Here is a 17267-nt window from a genome sequence, read left to right on the forward strand (position 1 = left end):
AGGAAGACAGACTAGAAAATAATTGTATAATACATAAGGTGGTGGTGAATGCAGTGGGGAAAAAACAAGGCATATAAGAGACTGTGTAGATTGATAGGAAGCCCTCTCTGGAAGAGAAGATGTAGGCTCTAGAGCTGACCAGGAGATAAGTACTCCCGGCTGAGGTGGACAGCAAGTGCAAGTGTCCTGAAACTGAAGCTGCTTGCCATGCTTGAGTGAGAGCAAAAGAGTTAAGTGAGGGGGGAGAATTGTCCTCAGTGAGGTTGGCAAGTGAGTCAGGAACTAGGAGGCCACACTGGGCCTTATAGGTCATAAGATTTTAGATTTTTTTCCATTTGGCTTACAAAGCTATTGGAGGTTTTTGATCAAAAGGTGTGACTTAAGTCTTTAAAAACTTTTCAACTATATACCTTTTTAATGACAGCATACTATTCTATTTTATTAATGTACCATGATTTATTAAATCAGTTATTTATTATTCATTGTTTTCAGTTTTAAGTTATCATAATCAATGGTGTTATGAATCTCCTTTTAGCTATATTATTGCACACATCTATGAATAATTCATTAGATAAATTCCTGGAAATGGAATTGCTGGGTCAAAAGGTATGAATTTCTTTTAAGGCTTTTTTTTTGACATTTCATCAAGTTACCATTCAGGAAGTTTGTAACAATTTATACTTCCACAAGTAATGGATGAGGTTTCCTATTTCTGCTTACCAATCTTGGACATTTAAAACTTTATCAAGTTTTTGACAGTGGAGTGAAGTGAACTATGTATTTTTATTTATATATTTACTGGCCATCTGAGTTTTCTGGCAAAGAAGCTGAAATGAAACAATGTTGTAATACTAGGAAATTTTAGGAAATATGAAGCTGATTTCTTTTTCTTGTATCTGTTCCCAAAAAGACAATAATTTTTTTAAAAGTATTTATTGTTAAATAATTCATAAATTTTTTATGACTCTGGCTTCCTTCCCTACCTCCCAATAAGTTTAGCTGTGCTTCAGAAGAGCCAGTGGAACTGAAACTGCAGTGGTTCCCAACAGTAACCTCCCAAAATGAGACAGGCTACAATGGCCATCTCTCATTACAGGAATAGCTATAATGCCTAAATAGGGGGCAGTGTTCAGAGGGGCAATTTTGAAATCATCTTGAATTATATGAATAATATTCCCACTTCTATGTGTCCACTTACTCGCATAAAGTTTTACTAATGAATTTATAAAATACTTGGAAATTCTTAGAGATTACATTCTTGAATAAAGGAAGTTTCCCCCCAAAAATGATAGCCAATAGATGAATTGTTTGCTTTCTAGTTAGATATGATGAGTAAATACTTAATGATCTGTAAAAAAATGTTTTTGGTTTTCTAAATGATTGGTATATTTAAAAGATATTTTACTTTATCTACATTCTATAAGCATTAGATAGTAAAAATGTCAAATATAGGGACATTATTCATAATGAATAAAATATTAAATTATAATACAAAATTTCAGAATTTGTTATACTTCAGACTAAATATGACTTTGAATGATCTGGAAACATACCCCCAAATTTTTAGGATCAATAGAGGCTTAATATTCCATTAGGTATTTTCAGAATACCAGATTCTCAAGTATTGCTATAGTATATAATTTCTCCCATGAAATGTAATATACACCTAGAAATCACAAAGAAATTATAGAATTAAAGGCTTGTATGGAGATATAACCTAGCTGAACCGTCCCTTGCGTAGATCTCTTCACTTTCTATATAATATCAGTAACACCCAAGGGTTGGTTTTCTTTCCAGCATGTGTGTATGTGTGTGTGTATATATACACACCATACATACACCAAAACAACATTTTTCCAGTTCAAAAGCTTTCCTACTTATGTATAGACTAAAGAAAAATAATAAGTTAGGATATAGATGCTGGGCTTCAAATAGGTTCACATACTGACTTACTCATCTAGAAACACCAGTCTCATAGCATGATTTAAATAGCTGCCTTAGTAAGTTTCACATGACCGCTCTAATCTGTGAGACATGGAGTGTTAAATTGAATGAAAGGGCTCTGTTTAAAGCTACTGGAAAACTGGCTATTAAGGTACATTATTAAGCCTATTTGTATATATGATCTGCCACCTGCCTTCCTTTCGGATCTCATTTCACATTACTCTTCTTCCTAGCTAGTAATCTCCAGGACTGGCTTCTTCCTCTTCCTGGAACATGCCAAGTCCATTCCCACCTGAATCTTGTACTTGCTGTTTCCTTTATATTTACTGTTTCCTCTGCCTAAAAAACTCTTTGTTACTCTAGATTTCCACATTACTGGCTCCCTCTTAACCTTCACACTTCAGCTCCCCAAAAGTGACCCAGCTACCCTATATCTAATTACTGCCAGCTCTCTAGGCAATAATTCTTAACACACACACACACACGCACATGCACACATTTTTATCTTATCTGAAATTTTTATTAGTTTGTTCTTTCCCCTCTTCCTTCCCCTCTCTTTCTGTCTCTGTCCACGCACAAATCCTAATGAGCATGTCAGTTTTGTTCATCAGCATCTATGTTAGTGCTTGATACATGTAGTAGGCATTCTATAAGTCTTTACTGATTTACACAATATTTTTATTACTAATTATAAAAACAGGTTAAAATTATAATTCTAAGAGTAATATATGTTAATTGTAAAAAACATATCAAGCAATTCATAAATATATGAAATACACTGTGAAAGTCTTTCTTCTCCCTACCTACCTCCCCAATTCCATAAGGTAACAGAAACAATATTGTTTTGTATACTTTAATATTTTTTCTGTGCAAATACAAATAAATAGATATCTGTGTGTATGTATATGCATGTGTGTGTGTATGTTTCATATGTTTGTACTGTTGATATACAAGGTTAATATATTTTTTCTGCTTTTTCACTCAGTTCAGGGTAGGCAAAAGTACCTTAATAATAATAAATAATATAATAATTAATAAGTAATAATACAAGAATAAACTCTGTGTTTTGAGTACACAACTGTAAACCTACTTTTGCCAACCCCTGTATATCAGTAGTAGTCTTCCATGTCAAAAATTGCAGATTTAATGCATTCTTTTTTAATAGCTGTACAGTTTCCCCTAGTATCAATTATAAATTTGATCCATGATTGCATGTATCAGAATTTCTTTCCTTTTTAAGGATGAATAATATTCTGTTGTATGTATATGCCGTATCTCATTTATCCATTCATCTATCAATGGCACTGGGGTTGTTTGCACCTTTTGGCTACTGTAAATAATGCTGCTATGAACATGGATATCTAAATATCTCTTTTAAACCCTCTTTTCAATTCTTTAGGGCATATGCCAAGAAGTGAGATTGCTAGATCATATATTTTTAATTTTTGGAGGACCTGCCAAACTGTTCCATAGTACCTGCACCATTTTACATTCCCACCAACAGTGCACAGTTTCTGCATATCCTTGCCAACACTTCTTACTTTCTGTTTGTTTGATATAGCCATCCTGATGAGTGTGAGGTGGTCTCTCTCTCATTGTGCCATACTGCACAATTACTATTTTACAGAGTGAGAAACTCGCAGAAGCAAACCAATTTCCTAAATGCCTGTTCACTCAATGTCCAGTTCTCCAACGGGCCAGTTTATTGAACAACAGGTTTCACTGAATTGATCACACAAACTTAGCCAGATTTTACCGATTGATATTCCCCAGATTTCTTCACCAAAATCTTGTCTTTATTACCTACTTATAAATATATAGAAAATTGTAGTGCTTGGAATGGTTTCAATACCTTCTGAAATTTTCTTTAAGGTTTATTTAGTGCTGCTAATGATACTGCAGCTGTTTCATCCAGATGTTGGATTTGTCGGTCCATCTTTGTAGAATGTCAGTTTCATATTTTAGGTTCTGATCACTTCTCAAATTATTAAAACACATAAAAATAGTAATCTAATTGAGCTGCTAGCAAATCCTTATATTTAGGGAAGTACAAAAGACAGTGGAATAGATTGAAAATGTCCTGAAAGACCAACCTACACTCTGGGCATTCAAAATCTACATATTCCTAAGTCAATATGCCTAAGACATTCTCGTTTCACAAAGTCATATTCCCAAGTAAAGTTCCGAAATGTACTGAAATTTGGTTATGACAAAAGACCTGCATTCAAATGGCTAAAAACTAAACTGAAGCTAAATTAACACTTCAAGTGAGTGAACAAAGCATTACAGACATCTTCAAAGTTATCCTATCTTAAGAATGTCTATCCTATCTAGACAAATTGCTATAATTTGTAAGTAAACAATTTTTTGGTAAGTCAGTAAGAGTAAATTCAGCAAATTGGTTATTTGGAGAATTGATCAAATTGGCTATATGAAAACTGACTAAGAGTCCTCATCACATGTTAAAAACAACACTAAATTAGTGGCAGAACCAAGAACTGAGCCTAAATCTTCTAATCAGTATTTAATCGGTATTTTTCCTACTACCTCACACTTTCTAAATTGGAGACATGAGGTGGATGCAGATGCAGTGCCATGAAAATGCATGCAATACAGTTTAAATGACATGAAAACTGATTCCCCTCTTCTGAAGATGTATATGATATACTAATTAGGTCATTTTGGTGGAGAAGATATCAGAATACTAGCTGAGGGGGGTTGTCTAAATCACAAAGTTCTGATATAAGAGTGCCAGGACGGACTGATTTAAAAGGTACTTTACTCTGAAACTGTTATTTCTTCTACTCAGAAAGCTGAAACTAAGATGAATTGTGGGAGTTGGGATGACACACAGAACTACCTCAGGCCACCCCTCAGTTCTTCCCCTTGGTTCCACCAGTATGGAAAATGCATACGTTAGGGATCTTTATCCAGGGTGCATTTATTCTCTTTGTAGTTTCTGAAGGGACAGTTACTTCCCAGGATAGATGTGGGTTCCATGTTCCAGACATTACCATGTGGCCACAGGTAAATTCTTTTGGGTTAAGAGAGCATCTAATTGATCCTGCCTAGTATTTTTTTTGTTTTTTTTAAAAGGAATCACTAAATTTTGTCTTACGTCTAAAAATGAAGGAAGTTTGTGCCACCACTGATTATATCTATCATTTAAGAGTCAGTGTGGTATCTAGCCAGCGTGGCTCAGTGGTTCAGCATTGACCTATTATCCAGGAGACTGCGGTTTGATTCCTGGTCAGGGCACATGTCCGGATTGTGGGCCTGTTCCCCAGTGGGGGGCCTGCAGGAGACACTGATCACTTTCATTCATCATTGATGCTTTTATCTCTCTCCCTTCCTCTCTCTGAAATCAATCAATAAAATATATATTTTTTAAAATAATAAGAATAAAAGAATCAGTGTGGTATAATTTTTTTTACTATAATGGAAAACTTTGGGTTTTAACTGGAATTTTATACATTAAAAGAAGATGAATGAATGGATAGGTAGCTGGATAGAAGATGGGCAGATCTTTTATAGGAAAAGGGTAGTAAAATGTTAATGGTAGAATCTGGGTAGTGGATATATGGGGATTTACTATAAAATTCAACTTTTTCTATGTTTGAGAGTTTCTGTAATTAATATTGGGGGGGGGGAATCCTGAAATTTAGACCCAGCTCTACTATTTAATAGCATTGTGATCTCAAACAAAGCCCTTAAGCTCTCTGTAACAGAAATGAAATAACCTTCTTTGCCTACTTTAAATGTTACAAGGATAAAGTAATAAAATATATAGGGAAGTAATTTGAAAGCTATACTATTCAATAAAAGTGATAACATAGTGCTACTATTTCTCCTGTTGGTGATTTCAGTACCTATTCTTAGTTCAGGTAAGTTTGAAGAGAGGAAGAGAATGTTCTACTTGGCTTTTTTAATGGCAGAAACTCCCACACAGCCTTCATTTCTCCTGCCAGGGGACAGGTGGTCTCAGTTCTCTTTGAAGACCATTGTTTTGAGGTTTATAGGGAAGGAAAAAAGCTTGAAAATAAGCATGTATATCAAATTGCTCTCTTTTTCAGGAAGCAGTAGGGGACACATTAGAAGAACTGTGGATCTCCTACAATTTTATTGAGAAGTTGAAAGGGATCCATGTAATGAAGAAATTGAAGATTCTCTACATGTCTAATAACCTGGTGAAAGACTGGGGTAAGCTGAGGCTGGCTCTTTGCCGACCTCTACTTCCCGTTGATAGAAAACAGCCCAGTAGGGAATGAGGTGCAAAATAAGGACATTTGCTTCTAAGCACAGAGAGAAATGGCGATAGGAGCTCCCATGTGTCAGCCAAACACTTGAAATTACACCTAAATCTTTATATACAGTACTTAAAATGATTCTAATTTAATAGGTTCATGAAAAAATTAAAATTAATTGTCCAAAGGCTGAAATAAATCAGCTTAAGGTTAATAATTCTTGTGTGGAAGACCTGCCTGACATCTACATTGCTTTGCTTTTGCACTGGACACGATTCATTCAGCATTTATTAAAGCCTTATGTGCCATGAACTATGTGCCAGACTCTTGATGCGTAGTTGAGTAGGACACCATCCCTGCCCTGCCCTTGAGGAGTTCACAGCTTAATGGGGAAAGTTAGTTTATAAGCTAATAGCTGTAAAACTGTGTGATAAATTCCACAGTAGAGGCTCCAATGAGTTGCTTTAAAGAATTCAAAGGTGAGGGAGGGCATGGGCAGAGACGGCAGTGTAGCTTAGCCCATACCAATGCAGTACGGCATAAGGAAGACCTGTCAGTGTCGAATGATTTGTTCTTTTCTATTGTAAATCTCATTTCCTCCCCATATCCTATCCTTAGGCTAGCATGAAGGTAGAAGAGGTGTGCCTTCTTTTTCCCTCCCTTTCTGTAACGTTTTCAGAGAATCATTCCATGTGGTCTAACTTCTCTTACTTACTTCAAAATCTTTTTTTAAAAAAGACATATCTTTATTGATTTCAGAGAGAGGAAAGGAGAGGGAGAGAGAGAAATAGAAACATCAATGATGAGAGAGTCATTGATCGAGCCCACAACCCGGACATGTGCCTTGACCGGGAATCGAACTCTGATCGCCTGGATCCTAGGTTGACGCTCAACCGCTGAGCCATGCCTGGCTGGGCTACTTCAAAATCTTAAACAACAAATTGTTCTGAATAGTCACAGACAGTGATATTGGAATTCAGCCCCCAAAGTCATAAGAGTAAAGCCTGCCATTTTAATGTGGAAGGTATTCTTTGTACCTGTAGCTGAATTTGTGAAGCTGGCAGAACTGCCATGCCTGGAAGACCTGGTGTTCGTAGGCAATCCCTTGGAAGAGAAGCACTCTGCTGAGGGGAACTGGATCGAAGAGGCGAGCAAGAGAGTGCCCAAACTGAAAAAGCTGGACGGTGAGTGCTAAGCCAGCGTGCAAGTATTTCGTAGGTGTAAGAATTGAGTTTATGACATGGAATCATGAAAAGGAGCAAAACTCTGAAGAAGACGATAGGTTGTCTCTAATCTCCAAGGCCATTTCTGTCCACAGGAAATTTTATGGTCCACATGTGGACCAGGGTGAGATGAAAAACTTTTAGGATATTTAGACTGGTATAAGATCATCCCTAGGCCAGAAGCTTATAAAAAAGTTGGGCTTATTCTCAAGTCACAGGTATTATTTTGCAGAATAATTATATATAAATGGTAAGTAACTACTTTTTCACAATTGAATCAAAATTGTAGTGTTCTCTAATGCCCACACACACACACATTTTAGTTTCCTAGGATCTAAGATAGGTGTCTCTATTTATGGATATCCTTGACTGAGTGGGTTCAAATCCCAGTTCTACCACTTAATATCCTTTTTTGTCATTGTGGTAGTTAAGTTCACCAAACTTTTTTTTTTGTAACCTAAAAACTGGAAATTATAATAGTCACAGAACTCTCTGGGTCTTACCTATTCCCAGGTGCTACCAGGAACCCAGGCCAGGATTCTGACTGTTCCAGGACCCACATACTTCCCTTTTTTCCTGCCAGCCCAGGGAAATATCTTTCTAATCAGGATAATCACTATCCCCTCCTTTTCCACATCATTCTACATCTTCGCGCAAAGTCTATCTTCTTAGTGATGTTAGGCTTTCAGAGACAAAGCCATCAAGTCTGACAGTCCGTTTCTGCTTTCCACACTGCCCCCGAAGCAAAGACACAGAGCCCACTGGCCGGCCTGATTGGATGGGGGTGGGGTGTGCGGGATGCGCAGAAGAAACAGGTGACCCAGCTGCATCCCCGTCCTCCTCCTCACCCCATGTAACCAGTGTGTGTTTCCCTGTTTGTCCTTATCACCCTACTCATACCGATACAATCCAGAACCAAAGGACCTAATTGTCTGTGGTTGAGGCTTCCTTGTTCCCCACCCTTCAGTCCCCTCTTCAGTCCCCGCTTCATTACCCTGCTATTCTGTCCTTCCCATTCCGTGTCTGTTTCTCTCTCCCTTGCCACCTCTATCTAAAGTTCAGTACTCAACCCCCTACCCACCTCAGCTTACTGTGGCAGTTGTCTTTAAGTCGCAATGCATCCCTGCAGGGATATGTCGGAATCCCTGGGGAGAGAGTGAAGGAGATCTGTATAGTCTGAAAAAGTTTTACAGGTGATTCTTATATGCCTCCCTGGAAGAGATGTGCTCATCTGTCCTCCAGCTGAGAATTATCGACATGCAATAATTACATGCAAAAGTCCCTTCACTAGCTCTTTTCCTATACCAAAAACTTTTCACAGCTTGATTGATGGATAATTGACATACACTTACCTACACATATTTAAAGTATATAATTTGATATGTTTTGATATATGTATATACCTCTGAAACCACCACCACAATTAACATAGTAAAGATATATATGATGGTGACTATAGTTAACAATACTATATTGTATACTTGAAAGTTGCTAAGAGAGTAGATCTTATAAGTTCTCACACATACACAAAAAGGTAGCTACATGAGGTGATGGATGTGTTAACTAACCTTATTGTGGTGATTATTTCATGATATATACATATATCAAATCATCATGTTTACACCTTAAACTCATACAATGTATAAGTGAAGCTGGGGAAAAGACAATGAACGTATGCATCACTCCCAAAAGTTTCCTTGTGCCTCTTTGTAATCCCTGCCTCTGCTCATCGCCACCTTCCCTCCCACGGCAGTCACTGATCTGCTTTGTGTCCCTATAGATTAGTTTGTATTTTTTAGAGTTTTATATTAATGGAATCATGCAGAATGTCCTTCCCCGCCCTCTGGATACGTACATAGGGGTAAAATGACAAAGACAGTATATTACCTCTGTGGGAGGTACAGGAATGATCAGGAAGAGGCAAGCAGGTTTCTAAGACACTGGTAATGTTCTAGTTCCTAAATTGGGTGGCGCATATACAATCACTGGTTTTGTTACTCTTTAAATTATTTATATTGTGTTTGTATGAATTAATATTTGACAATTAAAACTAAACTAAACTAAACTAAAATAAAATAGAGGCTAGAAGACATTAGATTCAGCCTTTTTATGTCCACCTTTAGTTGGATTCTAGAAACCACTTGAAATCATTTGTCTTTACTTCCTTCAGGATTATACACAGGAGGTGAACCCCTTCTCTTAAGAATGTAACAGAACCCCTCACGTAGACCCTGAGTAGACCAAGCCACTTCAGAGCCTTTTGGACAGAGTATCGCTCTCAGGCCATCTGAACAGCCCCTAAAAGAACCACCTTGGTCTATACTAAACCAGTGGGATAGACCAGAACAGAGATGGCCACAGCTGCTAACTTGTCTCTTTTTGCCACTCTCCTGGTGCTTATAAGCAAAACTGGGAGATCTTAAAATGTTAAAATGAGAGAGACAGTACCAAGTGTTAGTGAGATGTAGAGCAACTAGAACTCTTATACCCTGCTAGATGGTAATGTAACTTGATGTAACCACTTTGGAAAAAACCGGCATTATCTACAAAACCTCTACACACATGTATGTCCCTTATGACCCGGCAGTTTTTCTCCTAGCTATATACCCAAAAGAAATGTATGTATGTTTACCAAAAGACATGCATGAGAGTGTTCATAACAGCACTATTTTAATAGCTATAATCTAAATGCCCATCAACAATAGAATAAATTATGACATATTCATGCAATGGAATATTAAACAGCAAAAAGAATGAACTACAACTTCACACACTATAGATGAGTCATACAAATGTAGTGCTGAGCAAAAGAAGCCAGACACAAAGTGCATGCTGTATCATTCTGTTCTATCAATTTCTAAACATGCGAAAGTACATATGGTGTTAGGCATTAAGGTAGAATATACTTTTTGTGGGGAAATAGTGACTAGAAGGGGGACTGAGGAGGTTTTGGGGGTTCTGATAATGTTCTCTTCCTAATCTGGGTGCTGGTGACCCGATGTGTTCTCTCTGTGTACATTTATCAATCTGTACATATTTTTTATACTTTGTGTATTTTGCATGTGTGTTGTTATATTTCGTATGTATGTCATACTTCAATAAAACATTCACTCACCCCCCCACCCCGCAAGCAGATGCTGTGGGGAGTATAGAGAGGTAAAATTCTGCTCACTGCCATGAAGAACATAAGTGTTCATTTAAGAAGGAATTCGGAGGAAGGGCCATTGGAGTTCGTTCTTGATTAAGGGTAGGATCTAGATGGAAGGATAGTTGGGGAGGGCATTTCAAAATGGAGGAGCTTTGTTAACCAAGAGTCCTGGTGTAAGTGTGCAGGATGAGTTTGGAAGACAGAGAGTTGGTCAGTTTAGCTGGATTGGAGGGTGACCGGCTAAAGAGTTATGACTAAATAGTTGACGAGGTAAGGCTGTGGGCAGGTTCAGATGCCGGAGCTCAGGAATGGGTTGCCCTTGGCCCGCTGAGAGCTTGCAGATGTGTTTTGTTTTCCATACTTTCGTTCTTCCCACCCGCCCCCAGTTTACTACCAATGTTTAATATTTAGGGGACTAACAAAAAATCAGACATCCTGGGATTGCATATTTGATTGTGAGAAATGAAGAATATTTCTTTGTATTTAACATACAAAATTTCAGTATGTATGGGGCTTTGTTTTTTTATTTTTTTTAATATATCTTTATTGATTTCAGAGAGAGGAAAGGAGAGGGAGAGAGAGAGATAGAAACATCAATGATGAGAGAGTCATTGATCGAGCCCGCAACCCGGGCATGTGCCCTGACCGGGAACCGAACCCCGATTGCCTGGATCCTAGGTCAATGCTCAACTGCTGGGCCACGCCCGGCTGGGCAGGAGCTTTGTATTTTTGCCTGACACCTGTAGGCATTTTTATTTGCAACTCTCCATTCAGGGAGCCAGATATTCATAAGTACTTATATTAATCCATTTGAGAATTCTCTTGAGAGGCTGTTTGGTAATTTGAAATTAAAGAGATTTTATGAAATTACTTTTATTACGGCACACTTCGCAGCATTTCAGAGCTTCTGAGGTTAACGGGGAAATATTTTCATTTAGAATTTTAGCGACCTGTTGGGAGTGACCAGAGCCTTTCCCTTTCATTTAGGCACCCCGGTGATTAAAGAAGACGAGGAAGAGGAGAACTAGGCCCTGCTTCCGCTCACGTGTCTCAGTGTCATCAGAACAGTAGATACGTTTTGTATAATTGTCTATTTTAAAGATGCTATGTGGGGGGAAGGTTCTTAAGATAAAACAAATCTCTGATTTCTGTTTTTTTCCTTAACCTATACAGTGTTTCTCCCCCAAATGGTAACACCAACTTTATATATTGTAGTCCTCTTTTTAGAAACTACAAATTTTCAGTTTTTGTTGTCAGTCTCCATCTACTGAAATCTTTATAGACCGAACAATCATTTTTAAGAAAAGAACAAATGTGGTTCTTCATTTTTTTTAGGTCAAGCAGTTAAATATATATACTTAACTTTTGAATCTGTAGATCATCTTTCCTGAAGGTCTGCCTCCTTATGACTCAGAAGCACAAGTGTCATGCCTTTGGTTCCCAAGGCAGCGTGGTGACAGGAGGTTCCTCTTAGAAATGCAGCAGCCATAGAAGCAAGACTCCGAAGTCAGAGTGAAAAAGCTGTGGTGAAAAAACGAAAAATTAATATCTTGGAGGCCTTAGAGCCCATGTTATGTTTACTTATTTGTTTTTCAAAAAATGTGTACATTGTCAACTGGAATTTAGGTTGTGTGTACATGTGTGGCCACTTGAGTCCCTGCGCAGGGCCAGTCAGTCATTCTGTGACCCAGGTCAGTGGTTAAAGTGACTGGCATGGCTATTCCTTTGACCAGCACTGTGGCCTTGTTACCCATGTGGACCTGACGTTAGGCACACTTTTGGTTTTATAGCTTTGTATGTGATATAAGGAAATATAGATAAGCAGTAGTTATATTTGAATTCCTAACCTAAATCTTGGCCATTCATATATGCCAAAATTTGCCCTAATAACTTTGGACTGCTGACTGTTACGTTGGGGGAAGTGATTGTTCTAAGGGTAGAGAACCCAAAGACTGGATCTGGTACCTTTCAATAAATTAAATTTAGTATTTCAAAATATATTTTAGAAAAGTTTTAAGTTAAACAGCTCTTGAAATGAATTATGTAAGTGGTTATGGAGGGAAAAGAGATGTTTCATTATGGGATCCCAGGCAAATGGCAATATTTTTGAAGATTGCTTTCTCTGTAAAGCATTGTAGGTGATTTACCCTCAGAATTGCAAAGCAATAGTTGGATGCAGAGCTTAGAATTTATCATATAAGAAAAAAATTCTTTTTGGAAAATGCAAGATGTGGTAGTCAGTAACCAGATGGAGTCCATAGCAGGCCAGGACCGAATCACTGATAGATTGCAGTAAGGAAGTCACAGGCCCTCCACCAAATTGTGCCTGAAGTCCCTCAACCAGAGACTATTGATTTCATTTCCCCATTTACTTGTGTAAAATCAGTCAAAGAGGGAGGACTCATTTTTAAAAAGTGATCACATAAATAGTCCTGGGTTTCAGAAGTTTTCAGCTGTCATTTACATAGGAATTACATGATTTTTCAGTCACGCTGATCAAAAGGGACCACTGCTTCGACAATCAGTTCTAAAAAGGAAAAATTCACCCAACACTTTTTAGCTTCCTTTTAGTTCTTCCTCATAGCCTGATAGGAAGAAGGCTTGACTCTGACTGCTTATATATTCAAAGCCTTTGGGTACCTCTTTTGTGAGCCATAGGCAGTGACCATTCCTCGGTGATTTTAAGACCCAGAAGCTAAGAGGGAAGATGATTTTCTTATAGTATGAACTTCATCCAGTAGGCAAGCTTGAAGCCATATTGCTATATATGGGTGTATTTTCTAAAAGTTACTCTGGAAGTAAATGTAACAGGGAATGGACGACTTCATGTTGATTTTTTTTTTTTTTTTTTTTTTTGGTAAAATGGCTTACGGTGTTTAGTTTTTTGTTGTTGTGTTTTGTGTGTTTTTTTAATTCTGCAATATAGAAACAAATTTCCCATTTCTCCCCATTTCTTAATGTCCTTTAATCACTGGTAGTTCTCAGATAAATGTAAGGTGCTTTCTGTGTCCATTTCACACAAAATCCATATTCAATTCTACTTAACAAATATTTGAATGACTTCTATGCATCCTTTACATGGAATGAAACCAAGAATCCATGCGATTAGAAAATAGAAGATAGGGTGTATTAAGAAGTTCAGAATATTCTCTCAAGTCATTCCTTAGCTCATCCTTTACTGCTGCAAATATAGCTGATGTTTAATATCTTTGATTTATGCTTCTTGGATTAGATCTTTAACCTACTTATACTGGGGTTCTCTCTGTGCTCCTGATTTAAAGCATTATGCCATTTTAGTGGATCATTTAAATTTCCTCTATTGTAATGATGGTGGAGCTCTGGAATCAGTTTAGTATGTTAATATTTCCACAGGAAACTTGATTCCAGCCTACCAAGTAATTCAGCTTGTCTGTGTTCCCGAACTCGAAGCTTGTGGCTGCGTAACTGGTCAGGTCTTGAAAGGTTTTGTTCTCTATTGATAGGAGCTTGTTCCTTTAAATTAGAGTCAGCCTTTGCACTATCAACATTTGGGCTCCATAATGTTGTGGGGGACTGTCCTGTGTGTTATAGGATGTTTAGCAGCATCTCTGGCTTCTACTTACTAGATGCCAGAAGAACCTTCTTCTCAGTTGTGATAACCAAAAATGTCTTCACACATTGCCATCTGTCGCCTGGAGCAGAGGGGGAGGAACAGATTCACCCCTAGTTAAGAACCAGTGCTTTACACCAACATTCCTTTAGTCCAGGGTCCATTTATTTTTCACTCTTTAGCCATATGCCACCTGACTTGTTATATGAGAGAAGGTGGTACTTAATAATCATGGATGGAAGGAAATGGTTATTGGTGTTTCCCTTTTTTGTAATGCTTATTTTAATAATTCTCACATCACATTAGAAACTCAGGGCTGGAAGGTTTAACTTATTTTTCCCCCTCAACTTTTATTTCTTAACATTTTGCTTATCTTAGGACAGTGATTATTAACCTACCTCTCTCTTACTCTCAACAGAATCCAAGTTTATGTTAGATTTGCTTTGTCTCTAAAATTTAACATTTTAAGTATACTTTAGAAAATAGATTGCCATTTTTAAGTGTTCATTCATTGTCCAGTAATGCACAGGATTTTACAGACTGTAGCAGTCATTAAATATAGAAAAATATTTCATAAAATTTGGTAATCACATGTGAGAGTTAGCTGGTGTAGACACAAATTTTGGATGTGATCAGAAGAATGGTTATTGGATCCATTCCACAAAGAGAGGTGTAGTATAAGACACTTAAATGTTGTTTCTGTTTGGAAAGAGGAATTTTGACTGGAATAGATGCTTCTTTTGATATCTTTCACCAGTGGCTTGAAGTAGAATAAGGGGAATAGGAAATGAATCTTAACTGTTGCCTTCTTCTCAGAGTTGGTGATGTGTATGTAGTTGAAGGTAGTTATCTCTGTGACCCAGAATCTTCTGCCTGGGTTTCTCTTAGGACTAAATTGGAAACGTGCAGGACTAGAAAGGTTGGACTTAATCATTAACTTAGAGAAACTGAGGGGAAGTGTCCAGCATCGATCCAGGTAGTGTATCTCTAACTGGGTCTATTAGTCACAAAGGCTTTATATTGTAAGTAGTGGTAAAGGGAGAAAACTGCTAAACTGCAAGCTATACTTTACCAGAAATTAGTTCCTTTGGCACACATCTTTCTCTGGGCCGCTTAAAGTGTCTGTAAATAGCTAAGTATAAAACGAGCTTTGGTGTAGCAGAGTCGGCGCTTCTGACGCAGCCAACTTGACCATATCCCTTTATTGTCACTCTAGCATGAGTTGTTTTTTTCATAAAACCATAAAATAGGTGCAATAAAAAAAGTTTAAGGGGATGTTTGTTTTTTTAAAATCACTGAACTTTAGAAATCTCACATCTGTATCTCTATTCCTGCCTTTTAATAAACCAGTGGCTGCAAAGGAAGAATACCGAAAGGAAAAACTAGACTGTCTTATCTTTTTCTGACCTATGATAAATTTTCACTTGACATTGGAGATGTCATAACTGGATTCCAGTTAATTTCCCATATTGGGCAGGTTAGAGAGGAACCAGCCCACCAAATTATGATCTGGCAAATTTAACAAGGGGGTGGGGGAGAGTAAACTATTTTTCAGTAGATTTGCACTTTAACATTATGAACTGGATGTTGGTTGGAAGTCCTCCCACAGGGCAGATGGGTAAATCCCTTGCCTGCATGTGGATATTAGAGTCAGAACTCAGTCTTGCTCGCTTTAAGCCCACCTCTGCAACAGTTGTCTGTTGATGTAATCAGAGCCAAGATTTCCGTTTCCCCACTTGGTGTCACCTTCCATGTCTGCTACATTGACAGTCATCCTTGGGAGGATGTGTCTAGTAGACTTCTCCGACTCAGAAACTTTGTGAGTTATCTTTCCCACATCTAGATTTAAAAAATTAATTTAGATGTTGGCTAAATTAAGTTGTGGCTAATGTTAGGAGGGTGGGAAATTATTTGCTTCTTTGATCAGCAGGGTCCCTCCCTGCCTCTGAGGTGCTATTGCCTAGAGGGATCAATCCCATCAAAAGACTGGGGGGTTGGTAGCTATAAGGAATACACATTTTGCCAGCTGCTTCTCCCAGGGTGGCAGCCATGATCACGAGCATCATTCCAGAATCTTTGGCTTCTAGAACCAACTCCATTCTGAAGAACATTTTAACATCTATTAACATCTATTAATACTTTGGTAATTATCTTTTATATGCAGGAATTTTGTAGCATGAACTTTATGACTAAAATTATTGTGTTAAATTATTTAGAAATGTTGTTTCTGAATGTTATTTTGTGAGACTTGTTTTAAAATAGTAATAAATTGTGTTATTTTATAAAAAAAACTAATTTGTATCTTTTTTAGTTACATAACCATTAGTTTTAGCTAATACAGAGCAACTATCTGAACTTCAAATGATATTCTGTTCCAAAGAAATTCAGTCTTTGGATAACATATTTCACAGCTTTGTGTGTGTGTGCATGTGAGAGAGCGAGCAAGAGAGGGAGAAACTGACGCGTTTCTCTAGCCTCTTCCCACCCCCACCCCCAGTAGTTCACTACCAATGATTTTTTCTCCCAGGTCTGTAAGTCTTCCCCAGTTCTCTGGGCACCATTTCAAAGTGATCAGCATCCTGGAAAGAATCCTTACAGGTACAGCAAGTCACTACTGCACTTCATTCCTAGTCCTCTCCTTAGTTCCAGAAGTGTCCACGGTTCAGTTTGGCTGACAGGCCCTTGATTTGTGGTCTCAGTAACCTGATGGTGGACAGCCCCTTTTTGATAATGCAACAAACAGGAAGAACTGAGCAACAGCAGTAACATTACACGTGCTCCCAGCACATGTTCTGTGCCATCAGCCAAATGTTATTTTGGTCCCAGAACGGGACATGTAGTGCAGTTTCTACTTCTTTATTCCATAGTTATTTGCTTATGAGGCTATGTTTCTTGCTGCTGTCCTTCAAAAAGCAGAAAGATTTTAATTTGAGCCTATAAAGAGAAAACCTTAATTTGGATCATAAAATAGTTCATTATTATTTTAAGTTCATCATTTTCTAGAACAAAAGATCTAGAATCCTGACATTGTTTTATACCATATGTATGTATTAAATGTTTATGTGTATATGTAGATATATACAATTGTTATATATAATAATAGAATCCCAGGAGATGAC

The 17267-nt window shown here is 37.6% G+C and overlaps 1 protein-coding gene across 5 annotated transcripts in view; it reads left to right on the forward strand.

The window, feature by feature from the left end:
* Positions 1-16426, forward strand: part of DNAL1 (dynein axonemal light chain 1) — a 30298-nt gene extending 13872 nt beyond the window's left edge. For all 5 annotated transcript variants that reach the window (XM_081121988.1, XM_081121992.1, XM_081121990.1 and 2 more), the window contains exons 6-8: positions 6018-6144; positions 7232-7372; positions 11547-16426. In XM_081121988.1, coding sequence (XP_080978114.1) covers positions 6018-6144; positions 7232-7372; positions 11547-11587 — 309 coding nt within the window. In that variant the 3' untranslated portion in view covers positions 11588-16426. The remainder of the gene's footprint in view (positions 1-6017; positions 6145-7231; positions 7373-11546) is intronic.
* The last annotated feature ends 841 nt before the right edge of the window (positions 16427-17267 follow it).

This window comes from Miniopterus schreibersii (genome assembly GCF_964146895.1).
Source record: "Miniopterus schreibersii genome assembly, chromosome: 1".
NCBI classification, from domain to species: domain Eukaryota; kingdom Metazoa; phylum Chordata; class Mammalia; order Chiroptera; family Miniopteridae; genus Miniopterus; species Miniopterus schreibersii.